The sequence below is a fragment of the Oxyura jamaicensis genome, chromosome 1 (assembly GCF_011077185.1).
Source record: "Oxyura jamaicensis isolate SHBP4307 breed ruddy duck chromosome 1, BPBGC_Ojam_1.0, whole genome shotgun sequence".
In the NCBI taxonomy this organism is placed as follows: Eukaryota; Metazoa; Chordata; class Aves; order Anseriformes; family Anatidae; genus Oxyura; species Oxyura jamaicensis.
The window spans coordinates 194,516,790-194,537,108 of NC_048893.1; the positions used below are offsets into that span (position 1 = coordinate 194,516,790).

Here is a 20,319-nt window from a genome sequence, read left to right on the forward strand (position 1 = left end):
TTCCTTTCCTTTCCTTTCCTTTCCTTTCCTTTCCTTTCCTTTCCTTTTTTCTTTACCCCTCTCCCCTTTAGAAGTTCTCGTTCAAGTTCAAAGCATCACCATTAAAAATGGACATCATGATACAGATTTCATTGTCTTTTCTCTCTATACTTACTGTTGTTCCACTACAGATCCTTTCACGCAACATCAAAATAATAAAAGGCAGCAAGCACTGACATTCTGCAAAACTTTAAGCAATCATTTTTAAACTCAAGATGAAAATAAGAAGCTGTTTACCTACCCTTTTAATCTTCCTTACATCATCTGAAAGGCTTCAATGTTAAAAGGAGAAAGGCATGTGCCTTTGGAGCCATTAAAACCTCAGACAAAATGTTCAATCAGACACACTACCTCATTTTTACCCCATCATCAGCATGTCACCAAGAAAAAATGCAGCTTTCTCTGCCAAATGTGGGCAATGCTAAAGATCCATGAAACAAATGCTTACACAGATTCCTAATCCAGGATTTTAGCAATCAATGTTCTGTAGAGTACTATTCAGCTACATAAACCCAATGAACTTCAGCTTTAGTACTTCTGCTGTGAAAAATACACACAAGCATATTACCACACTGCTGTCTATATTTTACAGAAAACATGCCAATTTCTCACAAAGGACCACTTACTTTAGACATCATCAACAGTGAAGGCTACAGCCTAAATGAACAGACTCAAAAGCAAAACAAGGTTAAATATATTAAGTTCCTATGTGGGAGATCTCAGAGAAAAAGAGGAGGATGGCAGAGAACGCAGTGTTGTTTCAACGCTGAGCCACCAGCGTGGTGTTTGTGGGAAGAGCTGAGGAGGCAGAGCTATTTTTAAATGCTGCTTTTCAACATTTTAAACCCCCTTCCCCCAGAAACCGTGGCCATAAAGTTTCTAGCAGCTCTTTCCCGTGCTATTCCAGACCAAATTCCAAGGGGAAAAATGATAGTCCCTCCATCAAAACCCCCCTCACAATTACAACTTCCCATTCAATGAGTGGAAATTTGAATTCTTTTTAGAAGGCTACGATTACAGAACATTATTACTTTTTCCTCTAATTACTGCATATAAATGCATACTATGTAACAGTTTATTGCACCCTGTTAGTGTACTTAGAGTAAATAGAAACCAATATGCTTCATTCAGCCCATGTATTTTGACACTCACATCAGATTTACCAATTTATCTTCATTACAACCCCTTGCACTGTTGCTGACATCCTTCTCAGAGCTATGCTAACGCATCGCAGTGGGAAGATTGATGAGGCTTGTATATACTGGTTTGCTGCCGACGCAAGGCACTTGAGAGGCACTGTTACTGTTCTGATAGCACAAAGTTGGCTAAAAATTAGCTGCACTAAGCCAATGCTCTGCTCTCACTTCTCCTCCTCATTAATTATGGTACATGGCTTGGACCTTAGAAGGTTAATTCTGTTGTAACCGTGTTTTTAAACCTATTGTCTTCATTTGCTTTGTCACTGTGGCAGAGATTTAAAGTTCTGACCATGCCTGTTAGCAACTACTTTTATTCCTTAGCTCTAAATAGAGACTCTAAACAGAGAAATTTTCCACCATGACAGATATTAGAAGACATTTCTGAATGAATTTGCAATGATAAATTTAAACATAGTTTGGAGTAACAGAGCTACAGTTTTCAAAACTGGCTAAATGACATAAAAGCCTGCACTTTGCGTGGTCATCAAGGAGAGACAAAATAGCCTCAGCACTTTAAAAGCACCGATCTATTATATTCCTTTATCGGGGGGATGAAGAGGTCATATCTCACTACAGATAATTTATCCCTCCAATCATAAAGTTACGGCACTTCAAAGACTTGCTACAGCTGCACACTGCAGCCCATAGCACTTTTGGCTCATTTTTTTTGGTAAATACAGGTCTTACATCCCAGCTGTTCCCAGAAAGCTGAACTCTCCACCAGTGGGTATGTTGTGCAGAAGCTTTCCTTGTTAGATGCTCAAGTAAAGTAGCATCTCGAATAGTGCATTCAGAAACCACTCAGACTGAGAAAAGCACGCACTCAGATCTACTTTCCAGGCTGAATGAGCAAGTCAGTGAGCTGTAGCCTGGATTAAACAACCCTCTCCTATCAAGCTGCACATGTATGCTGGAAAGCAGATGAGGAATTTTTCATATTCTGGAGATCTCAAAATCAGCTGACATAATACAAGGCTGCAGATCCTGCATGGAATGGTTTTACTCTTTACGCTTATTACTGGACCTCCAACACTCCAGCAGCTCTTTGCATATAATCACATAGCAAAATCAATATAGGTAAACTGTCAGACCAGGATCAGGAGGCATCTACAAAAAAAAAGTGGGAAGAAGAAACTGGCAGACTGTTTTCTGTGTTTTTCTATAGCTGAAAATCCTCTACCATTCTCCACTTTCAGCTTCTTATTTTTACTAAATTGGTGTAATACAAGAGAAGATAGAGTTAAGTGTTAAAACAAAAATGAATAGAGGAGAACAAATACCCAGAAGAAGAAAAAAGTGAAAGTGAGTAAGAAAAGATGGGGAACTTATAGCCACAGAGCTGATCTGTCCAATTACTGAAGCAAGATAAAGACAGATTACCTGAAAAATGCAATTGCACCTCTCTTGGAAATACATTGTTATTTTCATTTCCTTGCAAAGCAAGCAGGTAACTATTAGAATTGCCTTTCGTGTTTCAGATGAGTATTTAAATATTTCATCCCAACTACAGACTCTTTAATAAAGTCTGTGAAATATTTCTAACACGTTCAGTTTGCTTCATGTGGGAACGTAATGTAATCAAGTGGTCATTTTCCTCCCATTTCAGGCAGAAGCATTCCATTAGTAAGAATCCACTAAAGCAAGAGATCATCCTGTGTAAAATCCACTGACATCCAATTTCAACCTAGGCAGAAAAATGTTACCTGATACCAAGTGCTGAATAAAACCCACAGCCTTCCAGGACAGTACAAATGTGTCAAAAAATTAAGCCCTCAACTTGGGACCTGAAAAGAAAGTAGCATGGGCAATGCCACAATCATTGAGAAGGTATATATACTTCTTTTCCTCCTCCCCGAACACGCAAAACAAAAAAGCAACCTCTACAAACAATGTCACCAAAACAAGAAGAAAAACAAACAAACAAACAAACATTATAAAAAGGAGTCCAGTTCTGACTTCCTGATGCGTCCTTTAACCAAGGGTCTAGACACGCTTTCGCGTTCACTTTGAGACACTTGTTGGTAACTGCAAGCCTTGCAGCACAGCCCTGTGACAGCAGCCTGGTGTACCATTGGAAAAGTCACACAGACAGATCTGTTCAGAGAAGGGAATACAAGGAGGAAGGAAGAAGTGATGGACCGATGATCTGGACTCAGTACTTAATTTGCTGTGGATTGCTTGTGTAGTTACAAGTGCAGTCACTTGGACTCACATTTCCAACCCTGGCAGCCAAAGATACACATACAGCCCTTTCTGGGAATTCATGTTTTCTCCAACATGGGCAAGGACAGACAACTCCAGAAGAGTCACCCCTACACCATCACCTGGAGATGAGCAATGGCACTACACATAATTACAGGCGCTAACATCTCCCATGTTATTTGGCCTCATTTTCCAAATAACTTCTGCAATGAAGTGGAAATGCTGTCACTAATGGAATCTGCTCAGTAAATACTGGCCAGTATAATACAGCATTCCCGTCAAATTCAAGTGGGAAAAAAAAAAAAAAAAAAAAAGCTTATTAAAAATAATTAGAATAATTAGCAAGTTGTATTCAGAAAAGGTCTGTCAATGCCTTGCACATGCACTGGGCATAAGGGACCAGGGGTTGTCAGGTCAAGCCCTATCACAGCTTTTCAAAGAGAACCACATTTGCTGTCTTTTAGAACAGACAGACTACTGGGAGGAGGGTATGAAATGAAGCTGAAAGGGAAATACTGTACTACTGGGAGACTGCGGTTGTCTTGGCAATTAAAGCCTACCCAGGGGGTTAATTACACAGAGCTAGAGCCAGGCATTTTATAAAATGTGTTTTGAGAGTGCCACAAGAATGCGCACACCTCGGCCAGCCCAGCTCTGAATCTCCAGCAGCAAGTTTGCTCTGATCCCAGGGAACTCAACTTCCAAGACGTAGCAATGGTCAACATTTCATTAGCAACTCAAAAGATCCATTTGGCCATCGAGGTTGTGTCTCCACCACTGCCTGGTTCCCTTTCTCACACAGCATTCCCAGTTTGGCTTTACAAAAATGTGGTCCCATCCCTGCTTCTCGAGGAGACCGTCACAAACCCCCATGTTCAGGAGTTTCTCTGCTCTACAGCCTGCCCTCTGTTTCATTCTACTGCTCCCCATTCAAAACTCTGGGAGCAACATATGGCTTTACATTTCTTCTGGTGTGTCTTCAGTCTTCAGAATCTTATACACCATTATTTTTTTTTCAGATGAGACAAAAAACAGAGGAAAGAATACATTAACCTGTATTGTATTGTCGACTACAGCTTAGTTCTTATAAAAGATTATTATTATTATTATTATTACTGCTATTAATAGTAACACTTCCACATTGCTATGGGAATCCTCTGGCAAGTGTGATTTTGGCATGTTTCACAGAGCTCTTAGGGAGGCACATGAATGCAAAAGAGACTTATAGACCTAAGATTCCCATCAATAGATATATTTGAAAATCAATGCTAATTTCATTCAGTTTACGATCTTCTCTAACAGTATAAACTGGGAAGCTTGCAGCTATTTGAAGACATGATTACTTAACAGTTTCCAATATAATAAATCCTAAAAAGGGCAAAATCCATTTATTCCCTTCCATTTATTTATGGCCTGGAATGTGTGGGTATCTACAGTGTATTATCAAGGAAAAAAAAATGTACAGTAGTAAATTAACCCATCACTTCTGTGTTCTCCATTAGGCAAAATAATCTTGGATTTCTAACAAAATAAAATAATCATAGAATAGATAAACATACATTTTACTGTACTTTTATGCCAAACAGTGATTGCATAAGGAACTATTTTGTCTGGACATTTTTTAACTTGTATGGATTTGAAGAGTATTTCCTAAAATATGTCATAGGAATGATTGATTATTTGGGACAATATAGTTTTATTTCATTTGCACCAATATGAATCACACATTTCTTATTTCACAAATTGATTTTTTAAAAAAAAAGCCATGGACCTTCTACCCAAAGGAAAAAAAAAAAAAAAAAAAAAAAAAAAACCATACTGGTGTACAGCAATGCTGAAGGAAACACGTAGTAATACCAGTAGTATACAAATATATCACTCCATTTGCAACATGTGAGCTATTTTGAAGAGAAACTTTCTGTTAAGATTAGAGCAATAACTTAGTTGATACTTAGAGAACATTTTTTTACTTGAAAATTGTCATTGGTAGCACCAATAAATAAAATTAAGAAATTATTCATTGATTCTGATGATTCAGTGAAAGTGAGCAAGGTCAAAGTTGGCTTTCATCCAGAAAAATATTCTAAATCTAAGACTTGAGATTCAAATTTTAAATGTTTAAATTCAGGGGCTGGAAACAGTTTGGTATACAAATTCCAGACTACGCAGGGTGTATGAAGTACTGCCTATGCAAATCTTGCCAGGGTTGGGGTGATGCCACGAATTTTAGAAAATGTATTTTCCTCTGAATATTCTACAGTTCTGTTAAAAATAAAATGTAAAAGCTACAATAAAAGAGGTAAGTGAAGCAGATTTGAGGTGGAAAACAAATGTTGTTCATATTTGTTCATTTTTTTTCCTGTGCTTGTGAACTGCAAGATGTATTATTTCTTCCGTATAATCAGGCACACATCTTTGTGTGTGTCTGTCAAACGTTGAGAGAAGGGAGAATTCCACTCTCCTGGCATAAGAAGTTATTTTAAACTACAAAAATCAGTTAACCTTTTAACATATATTTTCCACTTAATCTTACCTCCAAAAAATGCTCTGCTTGCTGTTCCCGATCCAATTTTCTTGACGTTGTTGTAATCAGACCTGTGAAAAGAGGATGATATTTGATTGTCAATACCTGTTGAAAAATATATGTCTCTATCGACCAGAAGAAACAAATTCATTTTTCAAACACTCAAAAGGAAAAAATCTATTTGAAGCTATATCAGACACAGATTTCTTGACATCTGTCAAGCCTTTTCTTTGCAGCACAGCCATTATGACTTTCTGACTAACAATAAATCTTAAAAGAAAATAGCTGTGAGAAAAGTAACTGAAAAACAGTTAGCTGTGTATCTACACTTAACATGCTACATTTATTACACTGAATAAAACACCTTACTAAAGAATCACTATTTGTCTTATGATTAAGTGCTTCAATGAATCATTTGCATTTGACTGAAATCCTTCCGTAAAAAAACTCATTAAAGATTTCTGAGTTCTCAAACAACTAATGGGATAGGATGCTGATTACTTCCATGCCAAGAATACTTGACAAAGAAGGTTATTTCTGTAATAACTACTTGTATACATAATGATTTCCAAATGTAATCATTCTAATGCATTAAAGGTTTTGTACCACAATTTCATCAATTTGTTCCATGCTCAAATTGAGTCTTTAAAATAAAGTACCCTTTTACATGAGGATGATCAAAATATCTTTTCTTTTAAAGCAATGCATTTTCACAAATGATTAACCTCTTGTGAGATTTATACAACGTAAAGAAAATTAAGCACTTCCAAAGTTCCCTCAAGAAAAGTAATGCATACTATTCTATGAATACAACTTAGTTTTAACTTTTTTTTCAGTAAAGACTTAAAGGTTAGACTTGAGTTTTCCCTCCTACAAAACATTTATTTGGATAGGGAAATTAGTTGTTTCTTTATTTTGTGATAGATTTTGACAAGAGTAAAGGGATCAAATTTTCCTACAGGTAAATATATTTTTTTTGGAGACAATGTCAGTGGACAAAGTAGTTCTCAAGAATTCCTTCTCTGTAAGACTACGAAGGAAGATAGGAAGATAAATACTCCAGGGATTACCTATAAGACTTAATTATTTAATCAGACTAGACAATCATCTAAACATATATCCATGATGACCCTGAATTCTTCAAAAAAGAGTTGCAACAACATTTTACATCTACGTAAATCCCTAGTCCCAGTCCTCTAGTCCCAGAAGGCTTCTACATCTACTGCTCCTCATACATTGTCACCTTCTGCCTAGAGGAATCATTTCATCTGTTTTGGTCAGAAAGGGGGGTAACACATTGTGAAAAAAAGGTGAAACATTACTTGAAGTAATGGAAAGAAAAGTCCATCCTGCCTCCAATATTTCAGGCTCCTAATGAGATCTACCAGAACACAGAATTGACATCCAAGGGAAGGTCAAAGACACCAGAGTGGACTGTGACAACAATCTCTGTAATATTATTACATGGAAGAACAAGGTGCTGGCAAAAGACTGAAAAAGCGAAACAACTGGTATTTCCTGCATTGAGCAATTGTAAGTATTCAAAACAGTTACACCATATGGGAGACTTCTACTCACTGCATGAGTTTTAACAGACATGACAGAATGGATGACAAATTGGTGTCATTCACACAAGATCCCCCATGTCTAGAGAGAATGAAAAGATACAAGGAAGAAGTTCTTAGTTATAAAAGAAGCTTAGCCTCGATAATATGATAAATGGAAGAATTCAATTGTAAAATAATCTTCTTTGTCCCATGCATGGTCACTAGGGACATTTATCAAGCATGACCTAACCACAGTAAGGAAACTATCTTCCACTTTCTTCCTCCTTAATATGCCACTATGAACTACACTTACCTTCCTTTTAAATAAGAAATGTTTAGGGTACTTAATATGTTGAATAATAGTTAACATCCAGCCTCCCCCCCACCCCCCCACCCCCACCCCCAAAATACTTCTGAATGCCCGGGCAATGCTGTAAATCATAGAAGCTCTCTGTCCTTATCATCTACTTCAGGCAAATGATTTCACATTTTTTTTGAAGACCAAGAGCTAACATCTGACACTGAGCATCACTAACTGTCAGAATTTACAGTACTTGTCTTTCACTGGTAGAACTAAAACAGTCTCACAGAATCACTGTTAACATTATAGGTTTGAGATTTTTCTTCTAAGTCTAGAGCCTTTTGGACTGCCATAATGGTCAGAGCACCTGCAGAACAGAATTTACTTCTAAAAGAGGTATATGAACATATGGCAAGTCTCTACAACAAAAGTGCATATATTTTAAAATTAGCAGATCTTAACAGATTTAGCACCCAGACTTAGCAGCCAGACCTAAAGGACAGGTAACCAGGCCAATTAAATAGAAACAACAAAACCTTGGACTGAATACTAAAATGTAGTTGTCTTTGATGAGTGTCAGGCAGCACATATACAGAGCTCTACAACACAGGATACCACCACAAGCAGTTCTGCAAACCTGATCCTGAAGAACAGTGCTAGCACAGCTCCTTGCTTCTGCTGTACTCTTGCATATGCATCAAAGACAGCTCCACATACAACTACCAGGTACAGGCAGGCTCATTAGGTTGTTACAACAAACTGGTCATTTGCTGAGGGGTCTCTAGTTTTGGTTCCTGTACTCTGTAGGACTTTTCCAACTGAATGGGCTCTTGGTGGCCCTATTGCAGTCTCTGGACTGCTCCACAGATGTTCTTGAAGTCACTTGCAGATCCTTCTACACAACACTGGTGTTTAAAGCCATATATGTATATACATAAAATAATAGCTATTTGTTAATACTTATTTAATTATGGTCATGTATTGATACAGAGAAGAATTTAGTCCTTTCAAATTATAAAACTGTATTTCAGGGAATTCTGTCTAAGACTACCCATAGCTTTACCACACCAGTTCCTTCATGAGTTTTATGAGAACATTGCTGTGTCCCTTCTGTATTCATTACTACGTGCCACAAATTCATAATAAAAGTAATATTTAGCAGGATGTACAACTTTCTTTTACAGATCCAGGGGCAACTGAGAGAAACTTGGTTTTGCACAAGGGAATGTATCACAACTTCAGTTCTTCTCTAACTAGATTAAATCGTCATGCTCTGTTATGATATGAAGACATTATCTAAAGAAAATAACTCACAGAAAAATAAGCCCAAAGAAATGAAGTTAGGCTGCACTGCAGGTTATGATATAAAATCACAAGGGGACAATGATGAAAAATGACCATTTCTTTTTTTCCCCATCTTCAATCTGTGCCATAGCTCTTCTAGACACACCATCTGGTCAACTGTCCAAAGCCAGCTGGGAAATACAGCAGACATTTATCAAAAAAAATTGAAAAAACACTAACAAACTTCAGAAACCATACCACACCTCTCAGATGGTTCCCCTCAAATTTCCAGGGAAACACTGTGGTCCTAATAGGTCCAGGAGATATTTATAACTGTGATGATTATTTAAGAACAGCCATGAAAGTTAAGAAAGTGGACAGGACAGAAAATTTATTTACAATAAAGTCATAATCTCACAAGCAAGGCTTTGTGATTCCACTCCCAGACTTTTTTTACTTCTCTTTGAATTTCTGACTTAAAACTCTCTCTACATCCTGGCACATCTGTTCCTCAGGCCATATAACAGAGACATTTTGTCAAACTCCAAAACATTGCTTGATCTGATGTTTCAGCTTGGAGATAACTAAGTTCTTATATAATATGCTTTTCTACAAAACCTTTTACTTTTGATACTGGAGCACTTCTCCCATCCTAAATAAATGAACTGTTATTGTTCTCCTATTATGGAGTTCGGAAATGATGGAAGGTGACTGAGCTCACCCTGCAGAATATGTCCCTTTGGCTTGCAGGACACGACAATTCCCAGCTAACACTGACTGCAGAACATCCTTCCAGCCCCTCACTGTACACTAGATAGGACTATAATCCTTTTCTGCAACCTTTCTCTCAAAAAGGAAACTCAGCCTGTGGATGGAGAATAAATTCCACTGTCCTTCACCCCACTGCCTTATAACCCATGTGGGAGAACCAAAGAAGTGGTGTGAGCAAGAAGGCAGACCTGCTCACAGCTTAGGTACAGCCATAGCAATACAGAAAAAAGAACAGGACCAACACTAAGAAATCCTGACACTTTCACCAATGCATCAGCTTACCCAATTTTCAGCCAATGCATCATCTTGGAAACGAATCAGCAGTTATTAGGGCTCAGACATGTGCTCAAGACATTTAAACAACACTTAGCACTGATGCTTGGCAAAATGCTTTTAGTGCACTGCAAATGCAGGGTGAAAAAAAATAAAAAGTTCATTGAAAGATTAAAATCTATGAGTTAACTTTGCATTTGAAATGAGTGAAACATGATGTTCCTAGTGAGCAAATGAGGAAATTTAACTTATTACTTAAATGATAACTTGATCATCATGTCTTAGAATTAATTGCAGATATGTGTGTCTATGGAGGCATGCACATGCATGTTTATATATATGCAGAATGAAGATGACATAAAGTCAGGAATAGTTATGAATTCAATAGTATGATGAATGCTATATAATCCTTTTTATAAAAAAAACTATCTTTATTAATAATAAAGCCAGCAAACCTTAAAGAGGAGCAGCAGCTTGTAGGTTCTATTGACTCTATATGCTTTGTTATTCAAAAGTGGCACAATGTTCTGTCTTAAACTGAATCTTTTGTGATATACTGTATTTTTGTGAACAGTAGTTCTGCTTGAATGCTTAAAGATGTGGCTAAGCCAGATGTCTCTATCTGAGAAATATCCCAGAGCATGCATTGCTTTCTGATGATATGCAGGTAGTAGGCTCAATCTAGTGCAATTCCACTGCAATCAAAGCAGCTCTGCAAATTTATGCTAGCTAAGAATTTGCTTAAATGACTGTAATCTTTGCGTTTTTTAGTCAAGAATACATGAAAAAAGACAGAAAAATATTAGTTTATTTAACATAAACAAAGCAAGGAAAACAAATTTATAGTCAAATGTAATTTAAGGCCAACATCTTTCACTTCAAAAATGCATATCTATATTTGCATTTGTATATCCAAATTATTCCTTCCTCAGAAGGCTGTGATACTGCTATTTAATCCTACCATAGCTCCAGAATTTAATTTAAATTCTACCATTTTTGCCAATCTGTATCATAATTTCTATTGGACACTACTGAAAATGTATGCAATGGTCTGAAGCTAAAACAGATACTTAAGTTTATGGTTATTTTTGTTATTAACTTGCCAAGAAATGCAGGGTAATATGCAAGCAGGGTGAGAATCTTAGTGACTTGACAAATTTTATACAATCATAGAATGGTTTGGATTGGAAAGGACCTTAGGGACCACCCAGTTCCAACCCCCCTTCCATGGGCAGGGACACCTCCCACTAGACCAAAACCCCATCCAACCTGGCCTTGAACACTTGATGCTGGCCAAAGTGAAGGTGACAACTGAAGTTGGGGGAAACAATGCCAAAACTTCACTAGTCCAAATATTGTTATCTGAGGATCCTGTATTCAATAGGCAACACTATTTTATCAAGTCCATAAACTATCAACTAGTCAGACAGTGTAGACTATGTACATAAGCCTTAATTTATATGCTGGAAAAGTTAAGCAATTCTTTATTTTCTTAACACTTGTACAGGTCAGTATGTCTAGACTTTTCACCAATTACTTTCCCTAACCTTTGCTATGAACTTCTCAAACTCCTAAAATAATAGCTTTATTATGGCAGATAAGAACTGAAACATCAGTGTGATGAGCACAATAATGAAGAAAAATGAGAGGGGCATCCTGGGCAGCAGGGCAGACCAAGGGATACAAACTGGCTGGAACTGAAAAAGACACAATTACATTTTTCTATAACCTTTTGCACCTCCCCAGACAAACAGGCATCTGATGACTCTATCTAAGAGCAGCATGGATAAGCTGGGTAGGTGTTGCTCACTGACATGGCAATGACTCAAACACATCTCCAGAACATTTTGTTTTCTCTTCTGGAAAATTCAAGGCACTCACGATTGCTCTTGGAGACTGAAATAGTGATGGCATGTGGAGAGCTGCAAACCTGTTTGCTAATTCAGATTTCAATGCTTTAATTATAGTGGCCAATTGGCAATTGGGATTTTCCAACTGAATAATCCATGTTCTGCCTTCAGTTAGCTCTCTTCTGTCAAAGAAGTGTACTCATACAAAGGAATCATGGTTAGAATCATAGAGCCACAGAATGGCCTGGGTTGGAAGGGACCTTAAAGCCCACCCAGTTCCAGCCCCCTGCCATGGGCAGGGATACCTCCCACCAGACCAGGTTGCCCAAAGCCCCATCCAGCCTGGCCTTGAACACCTCCAGGGATGGGGCATCCACAGCTTCTCTGGGCAACCTGTGCCAGGGCCTCACCACCCTCTGAGCAAAGAATTTATTTCTAATATTGAATCTAAACCACCCCTCTTTTAGTTTAAAGTCATTCCCCCTTGTCCTATCGCTGCTCCCCCTGACAAAGAGTCCCTCCCCAGCTTTCCTGTAGCCCCCTTTAGGTACCGGCAGGCCGCTGTAAGGTCTCCCACCTTCTCTTCCCCAGGCTGAACAACCCCAACTCCCTCAACCTGTCTTCACAGGAGAGGTGCTCCAGCCCCTTTATCACCCTTGTGGCACTGCAATGGACCTACTCCACCACTCCAACAGGTCCATGTCCTTCTTGTGCTAGGGCCTGAACACAGTACTCCAGGTGTTGTCTATTGGGAAATCCCTATGTGTTTTGTGTGCCTAAGGAGACAGACAATATTATACAAATACATACATATCCACTGTATATACAGTTGAATATTTGAACATGCATATGGTATGCATACCCTGTAACACACAATGAGTGAATGTTACAAATTATCCTAAAATATACTTATTTACAGAGGTATATTAGCTCTGAAGTTTACTAATGTTTATTCTTTCAATATATATTCACTGTTTTAAACCTTTGTGTCAGAAGCAAATTAATCCATGGACTTAATAGAGCCACAGCAGAAAAATTCACCAAGGTCAGTTAAAGATGAAGCCTATGGCAGAGGAAACTTCTAAGCGCTGAATCACTTGAACAGAGCACAGAGGGAAACATTGCCACGTTTGCTTCTTCTGATGCTTATTCTCTATGCGTCCAGACCAGCTCACGGCTGCAGGTGTGATCCTGAACTAAACTGACCTTTGGCTTAGAAGAAATTCACATATTTTTCAATACCATGGCATTTTGGGACCAAAAATCAGTTTGCCACAGGCTATTTTCTAACACAGATTGAATTTCCCTAATATGGCTATGAAGCCAAGGAGAGTTCAATAGCCTTCCCCTTACGAAATTAAATTATTTTCATTCCACCTGTAGATGGATAACCTGACCTGAGCTGTGTCCTGAAGTACTGCTTAAAAGATAACAGAACCTGCTATGGAAAGACAGCATATTTTACTTCTGTCTTTGGAAATGCTGCAAATATGATGGCATAAAGCATACATTTTTTGAAAATGAAAATTTAAACAACTCCTTTATTAATAACTCATTTCCAAACTTGATTTAGATGAGATATGAAAAAGTATGTGACAGGTAACAAGCAGGCTAAAGTAAAAGAAGACCAATATGCTCCTCAGTTTTAATTCAACAACTGAGTATCTCATAGAGATACAAAGATGAGTAGGAAAGCAGCTTCCTCCTCTTCCCCAGAAATTCTAACTGGATGCAATTTACTGCATGCTTTACTGTTCATTATTAAATCACTTTTTTTTTTTTTTTTTTTTTTTTTTTCTGCAGTGCCTATTTATAAAACCAATGAACATACTGTTTGCCTCAGAACATACTGCCTAGCTACAAGTCATAGCAGAGCATGCTTTACACCCTCTTTGCTTACGGTGTTGGGGTCTTCTCCCGGAAAAGGCAAGCCAGCACAGTGCCATATATCTCAGGGCTTAACCAACATATCCACATGGCATGGTCTGGATGGATTTGCTGAGGTCTCAGCTAGAAGCTTTTCTAATATCTGATTATTGGGGAAAACTGTCTCCTGATTAAGACACTGATCTTCATCTTCACATAAATCAGTTTTGAAATGGAAGCAAAAAAATAAAATTAGAGAGGCTTCTCCACAGAGGTATTGTGTCCCACTAGATGCACATCCTAAAACAAAGACACTATCTTGCCACGGTCCAAGGTAGTTGTGCTTCACAATCTTTCTCAAACATTGGAAAAAACAAGGATACAGAAGGAAAAGCACATGAAGATATCAAAGGAAACTTTCTGTAGAGCTGCTCTTGAAAGCTCTGCTTGGGGAGAAAAATGCCTTGGGATTGTTTGCTGAAAACATGGGCCTTTTAACCCAACAAGTTAAACAGACAAAAGGAACTGCTAAAGCAAACACTGCTTTTCCAAAAATGTTCTGTAAATTCAGCAACTGGTTATACACATTGCTCATTTCCTCAGGCTGATTTTGCAGAAATTCATATGGGAATGTATGGGTTTACTGATGAGTTTTCTAGAAATCTCAAATATTTATTAACAGTACACACAAAGGTATGAACACAGCTTACGTATCCTGAACACAGAAAAGAGTACACAGCTGTTCAGAAATAGAGCCATCAGCTGCCAACTGTCCCACTGCTCTTTGATAGTCTGAAAGTAAATTTAGGACTTCAGATAGAAAAAACAAGGCAGCCAAAACAAATAGCATCAGGATTTTCAACCTAATTCAGGGAAGTAAAGCTATCAAGTATTCCTGACCACAGAAATGCAGAAATGAATTGCAATAACCAGGGTAATTTTATTACCCACAGGCAGTGAGAGGCGTTGTAAACACTCTAACAGCACATTCATCTCCTGCAATAAATTAGGGATCGACAAAATGAAATTGAATTTCAAAGATAAATGATAGAAAATGATGTAAATTTTACTTGGAGATGTAAACAAACATATCATTTTATATAATTACACATGTAAACCTCTAATTTAGGAAGGCTGTATTCTGATCTAAATGAATGATACTTCACTGAACAAGAGAAAAAAAAAAAAAAAAAAACAGCACGCACGCCTCTGCAATTACGTGAATGACTGCTACCTTATTGTTTTTCCGGAGGTGACAATGAGTGAAATGACCTCTTTGAAACAAGCTATGTATAAAAAGGGATTGCTTTTAAAAACAGTTATGTTTTCTAATGCGTGGTTATGTCTGAAAAAAGTGAAGGAGCTGAAGAAAAATCTTTTCATTCCTTTTTAGCTGACCCTTCTGTCCCTCGTGAGACTTCTCTTTGCTTTTCGATGAAAGTATCAAAATTGTGCATAAAATGCAAAGCAAACATTTACTTTAATGAAGAACTTGGAATATGCTGTTAAAGGTAGCTTTGGGATATATATATATATTTTTACATTATGTTTTAAATGGCACTATGATGTGACAGTCTGTTCTGCCTTGTGGAACAGAGGACTGAAAGGGACTTCCTTTTTCCCTTCAGAAGTCAGCAAGTGCAGATCTCAGCTCCTGCAGGCAAACCCACCAGGTACACATTCTCATAAATATTTTTCTTCTCTCTTAGAGGTCAGGTTCTCTGTTGCCACATTGCTCCTGGAAGGCTGTTTGGGAACATGACTGTTCTCATCAGAACCCCCTGATTTCCAGACCAAGTGCATTTCTGGACACTTTAGACCTATTTATTCTTTTACTTTCTGGCAGTGAGAGGGCCAGAGGGCAAACCTGGGCCATAGGCCCTGGATCAAACCTGGGCCATAAACCCCCGATCACTCACAGCTTTCTCCCTGGCTCTGTCTTTAGCTGCAACTAAACAGACCAAGCTCCTATGGCTTCCTCTCACCTAATGAATTTTTAGCGCCCTTCTTGCATTGTAGTTCTAGCATGCTCTCATCCCCCCTAAGCCTGATGGATTGGGGGGGTAAACACTGTGCTCCAGATATCATCTCCACAGACCTCATGAAACAGCCTAACGAGTGCCTCCAGTGGATGCACTGCAAGCAGAGAGAGGCAGTCTTCTTATTGGCACCCCAGTGCAGTTTTTCCTTTACTCTGTTAATGAATGTCATCCCATTTCTGCTCCTTGAACCCTCAGGTATTCATTCTTTCCTTCTTCTTTCTTCCCTAGCCCCAGCTAATTCTGGTTGGAAGAAAACACCCACGTCTGAAGCAGGCATCCCTGACAGAAACATCGAACAAGATCATTTGTCTAGCCAATGCTTGGAAATAATTTGTTAATGTGTGCCCTTCAGCATGCAAATTCCTCTTTCAAGACTCATCACTTTTATTTCCTTTTTAGCCAGACCCATATGCACATATCAACACTCCTATTAATCTCCATGTCCTCATGCCTCATAAATTCTGCGGGGCAACCATATCAAATGCATTACTGAAGTCCACGTGGATGACACATACAGCATTTCTTAGAACATCGTTTATCTTATCAGTGACATCAAGATAGGCTGGTGCGATTTATTTCTGGTAAACACACGAGCACTTTCATCACATTTTCAGTGTATTTCAATGTTTTTAATTTTACTTTCTTTCTAAATACGTCCAAAAGCCTTGCAGATGACAGAGGTCAGACAAAAAGTTCTGCAGCCACAAGACTTATTCTTCACCCTCCTGCCTGCCTGCTCTGTACCACGGACATTTCATTTGTTATCTGCCAATCGTACAGTTCAACTCCAAGATTTGATAATACCACTCAATAAGTTACTGGCTGCTTGAGTTCAATGTAAGGTGTCGCTTCTTTCACGTTTCTGGAGTGGAGATTATCATTGCTATTTTACTTGCTAAAAGAGTGATGTCAGTGAGCTGGGTTTGGCCAGGCAGAAGCCAAATCCCAAACAGCTCTGGACAGCAGGACACAGTCTGCAAAGCTGCCTGTGACATCCCACACTCACCACTTGATCTTGGCCACTTTGGACCATAAACTATGCCTGAACACAGGGGGGTCGAAGCCAGTGCTTCTGCCACCCCAAAAAGCTTACCCTCAGGGCAGGGTGGTGGAGTCACCACTACACACACCGTCTTCAACCCACGGCTGCAATTTTAAAATGCAAAGACCGATAATACACAAAGTGCCCAAGCTGTGCTGGCTCCTCCAGCACAACTGATGGGCAATTTCTCCACAGTGGCATCGCTGCCTGAGTCATCTGTTAGGGCCGTCGTGCTGTGAAACAATTGAGTTAATGCCCTTGAGGGACTGTCATGCAGGGGCTTAGCTCTCCTAAAACACTTCACATGCAAGTTCGCTGTTTGCGGGATCAGGGTTTTTAAAGTTCATGTCCTTTATTTAGGCTTAAATGAAACCGTAAGAATAGAAATGGCATTCATGTCTTCTTTTGTTTTCTGCTCTTAAAAAATGCAGTGCTGCCTAAAAACCTAATTGCTAATATGATGCCTCAGCAGAGATTTTAACATCCCCCTGAATCGCTTTCATTTTCAGGGAGAAATTACAGAATTCTATTTGGGTTATAATTAGCATGTAATTATTACTTGCAGGAATAGCTATAAATATACATAACTGGTGGCTAGCTTAGTAACCAGTGCACATAATCATTATACAATTTTCTTTAATTTTTTTTTATGCACAAAGGCCTCATAATTCCGCAAAAGTGACAACAGAGCCTAACTAGACTCCAGTTATAATTTATGCTAATCAATTTCACTGTTTGCAAGAAAGAAAACTTACATAACATGGGCGGTGGGGGTGGGTGGTGCCACTTTCAGCGGAAAGGGGCTCTGCAAATGCTCCTCATCCCATCCTGCATGTTGAGCCTTGTCCAATCTCTTTCTTTGGCATGTTATGATATAACAACAAAGGCAGGAAAAAATAATAACAACCAAGTCTCCAATGTATGCTTTTGTATAACACATGCATAGGTCGCAGCACGATGAAGTCCTGGTATTTGCTTTTCTCAGTTGTGGAGGAGGTGTGGAGGTGTGCAGGGCACAGCTGTCAGTTTTTCCTCCTTATCAAGACGCCCTCATTACCTTTCAAGGAGAGATGATTTTGAGTTTTTCCACATACACCCTCAACGAGCACTGTTCTTGACAATGGGAAAACAAGCCTGTGTTTCTCCTAACTGCGCTCAGAAGGAAGGCGTTGATCCTTCTTTCCCAGCAATTGTCTCCCGCTCAGCAAAGCCCCCACACTGGGAAAGCAGCACCTTGTGCTAACTGCAGATTCCACAGGTCAAGTAAATCTCATCTTCTCCAATAAAGCATGATTCATTGGCGAAGTGACTTTCCTGATCCAAATGAAGAATGCAAAACTGTGGAAAGAAGCCTCATAGAAAAGATATATGGCCTTGTTTCATGACATACAACTCGCAGATAGACCTATGTATATCTCAGCACTCTTAAGATCTACTGCCCTTCCCAAGGTGGTCTCCTGCCTGGAGACCATAGAGAAACATGTCTGTTTCCAGCTCACCCTCTGTCTTGGTCTGTAACCTTCCATGTGACATTCGATGTCTCTGTGCTTCAGTTTGCCATCCCATATGACTGGGATAATTGATATATTTCTCTGTAAAGTGCCTTGTGATTAATAAAGGAAAAAATCAGTTGTGTAAGGGTAAGATATTATTATTAACTAACAATCTCATAAAGATCTCACTGAACATTTTCCAAAATTTATTTCTAAATAAGTAAAGAAAATCATTTAGTTAAAGAATGAAATGAACCCTTCTGCTTTCTTTTTCACTCCTCCGTGCAGTGATTTATTTAGATTCCTACCAATGGGTGAAGTGTAGCGTTATCTCTGACCCCCCACTTCAATGGCTCAGCACATAACAAATACCAAAAATGCACAGCAGGACAGGAACATAAGCAGTAAGTGCTTTTCTCTGCAAAATAAGGCCAGTACGTCAGCCTTGCTGAGCAGCTGTCAGAGCAGAGGGGCAATGCAGTGAGACCTCAGTACTAGTCTGTCTCTGGCCGAGGAAGAGCAGCAGAATAAGTTGATTGCAAAGAGCTCTCAGATAGGCACCAAATGAGAGGAGGGATCCTTAGGCTAAGCTCTTTCCATGCCTACAGGCAGATAGAACTGAGGAAGGACAAGCAGACCCAAGTTGCTCAGCCTGGGGTCTCGGCAGCACCCCAAGCACCGTATCCTGCTGGCTGCCTTTTAAAAATGGCACCGATTTATTTATAGCTCCCTGAGTGACTGAGGAAGAACCTGAGGGGCCTGGGATGAGTATAGACAGGATGGAAGAATTAGAAGATACACATAGGTGGGAGGATGTGGGTATGCATCAATCCTGTGAGAATGTGATGAGCAAGTCTTTGCCACTGGTGGGGCAGATGGCAGAAGAACAAGGGCCAGGTATCACCTAATGAATGAGGATGGAGTGGTGCTACCAGGACTTCTGAGACAGAAGATGCAAAACAAGCAGAGGCTGCAACATACTACTGCTGGAGAACAAACACCACCAAGCACTTTTTATTTTCTGCCTGAAGCCCAGACTCATTATATTTTATCATTGCCCATATACTCCTTTTACTCCTCCATCTTCTTTCTGTTTTCTACCTTCTACGTTCTCCTTTCTACTCACAGTTAGTGCACAGGTCCTCATATCCCACTTCCTCACCCTCTGAAGGCCACAGATGATGTTGTTCCAGATGATTTTCTCCCCCCTCCTAGAAGAGGGCTGAGAATGGAAACATATGTGTGTGAAAGTGCCAGAAGAAATAAAAATCAGGTTTAAAAGAATGATCTGTGTCAATAAACCAAGCTGGTAACTGACAGAAGGCAAACTGGTAAACTGAGGAATGTGCTGTTTACATCTGGGCAGAGAGCACTGATAAGGTCCCAGCACTGATGACTTGTCAGCAGAAGACCTGTGGTCTGATAACAGAAGGAGAGCAACGAGGTTACAGGACATCACAAATACCAGCAGCCTAAGAGAAAGACAGATGATGGCCCTAAAGAAACCAAAGATGAGAGGTGAAGTCAACAGGCCATGTTTAAAAGAGATGGAAGAAAGCAAGCTTCTGATGCAAATAACTGTTAATCCCTAAATGCTTTAAAAGACCTGTCCAAACTCAGTTCACTGTCAGTCAGGAGGAACTTAAGAGACATAGTGAGGATTTCAGCTTTGCATGCAGTTTATCTTGGAAGTGTGAGCAGCTAAAACCAACTTACAGAACAGGTTAAATAAAATAAAACATCCTTCTCCCTGCAGAAGGTCTTGGACTGAATTTTGTATCATTTACTTGTAGCACTCTTATTTCAGCTAGTTTTAATCTAGACAACTTTTCTACCAGCTTCTCCACAAAGCAGATGCCACTTCTCCCTGTCCTGCTGACCACAAG

The 20,319-nt window shown here is 39.2% G+C and overlaps 1 protein-coding gene across 10 annotated transcripts in view; it reads right to left on the reverse strand.

The window, feature by feature from the left end:
• The window catches only part of FAT3 (FAT atypical cadherin 3), a 417,502-nt gene that overhangs the window by 129,551 nt on the left and 267,632 nt on the right, over positions 1-20,319 (reverse strand). For all 10 annotated transcript variants that reach the window (XM_035328942.1, XM_035328925.1, XM_035328935.1 and 7 more), the window contains exon 4: positions 5,974-6,035. In XM_035328942.1, coding sequence (XP_035184833.1) covers positions 5,974-6,035 — 62 coding nt within the window. The remainder of the gene's footprint in view (positions 1-5,973; positions 6,036-20,319) is intronic.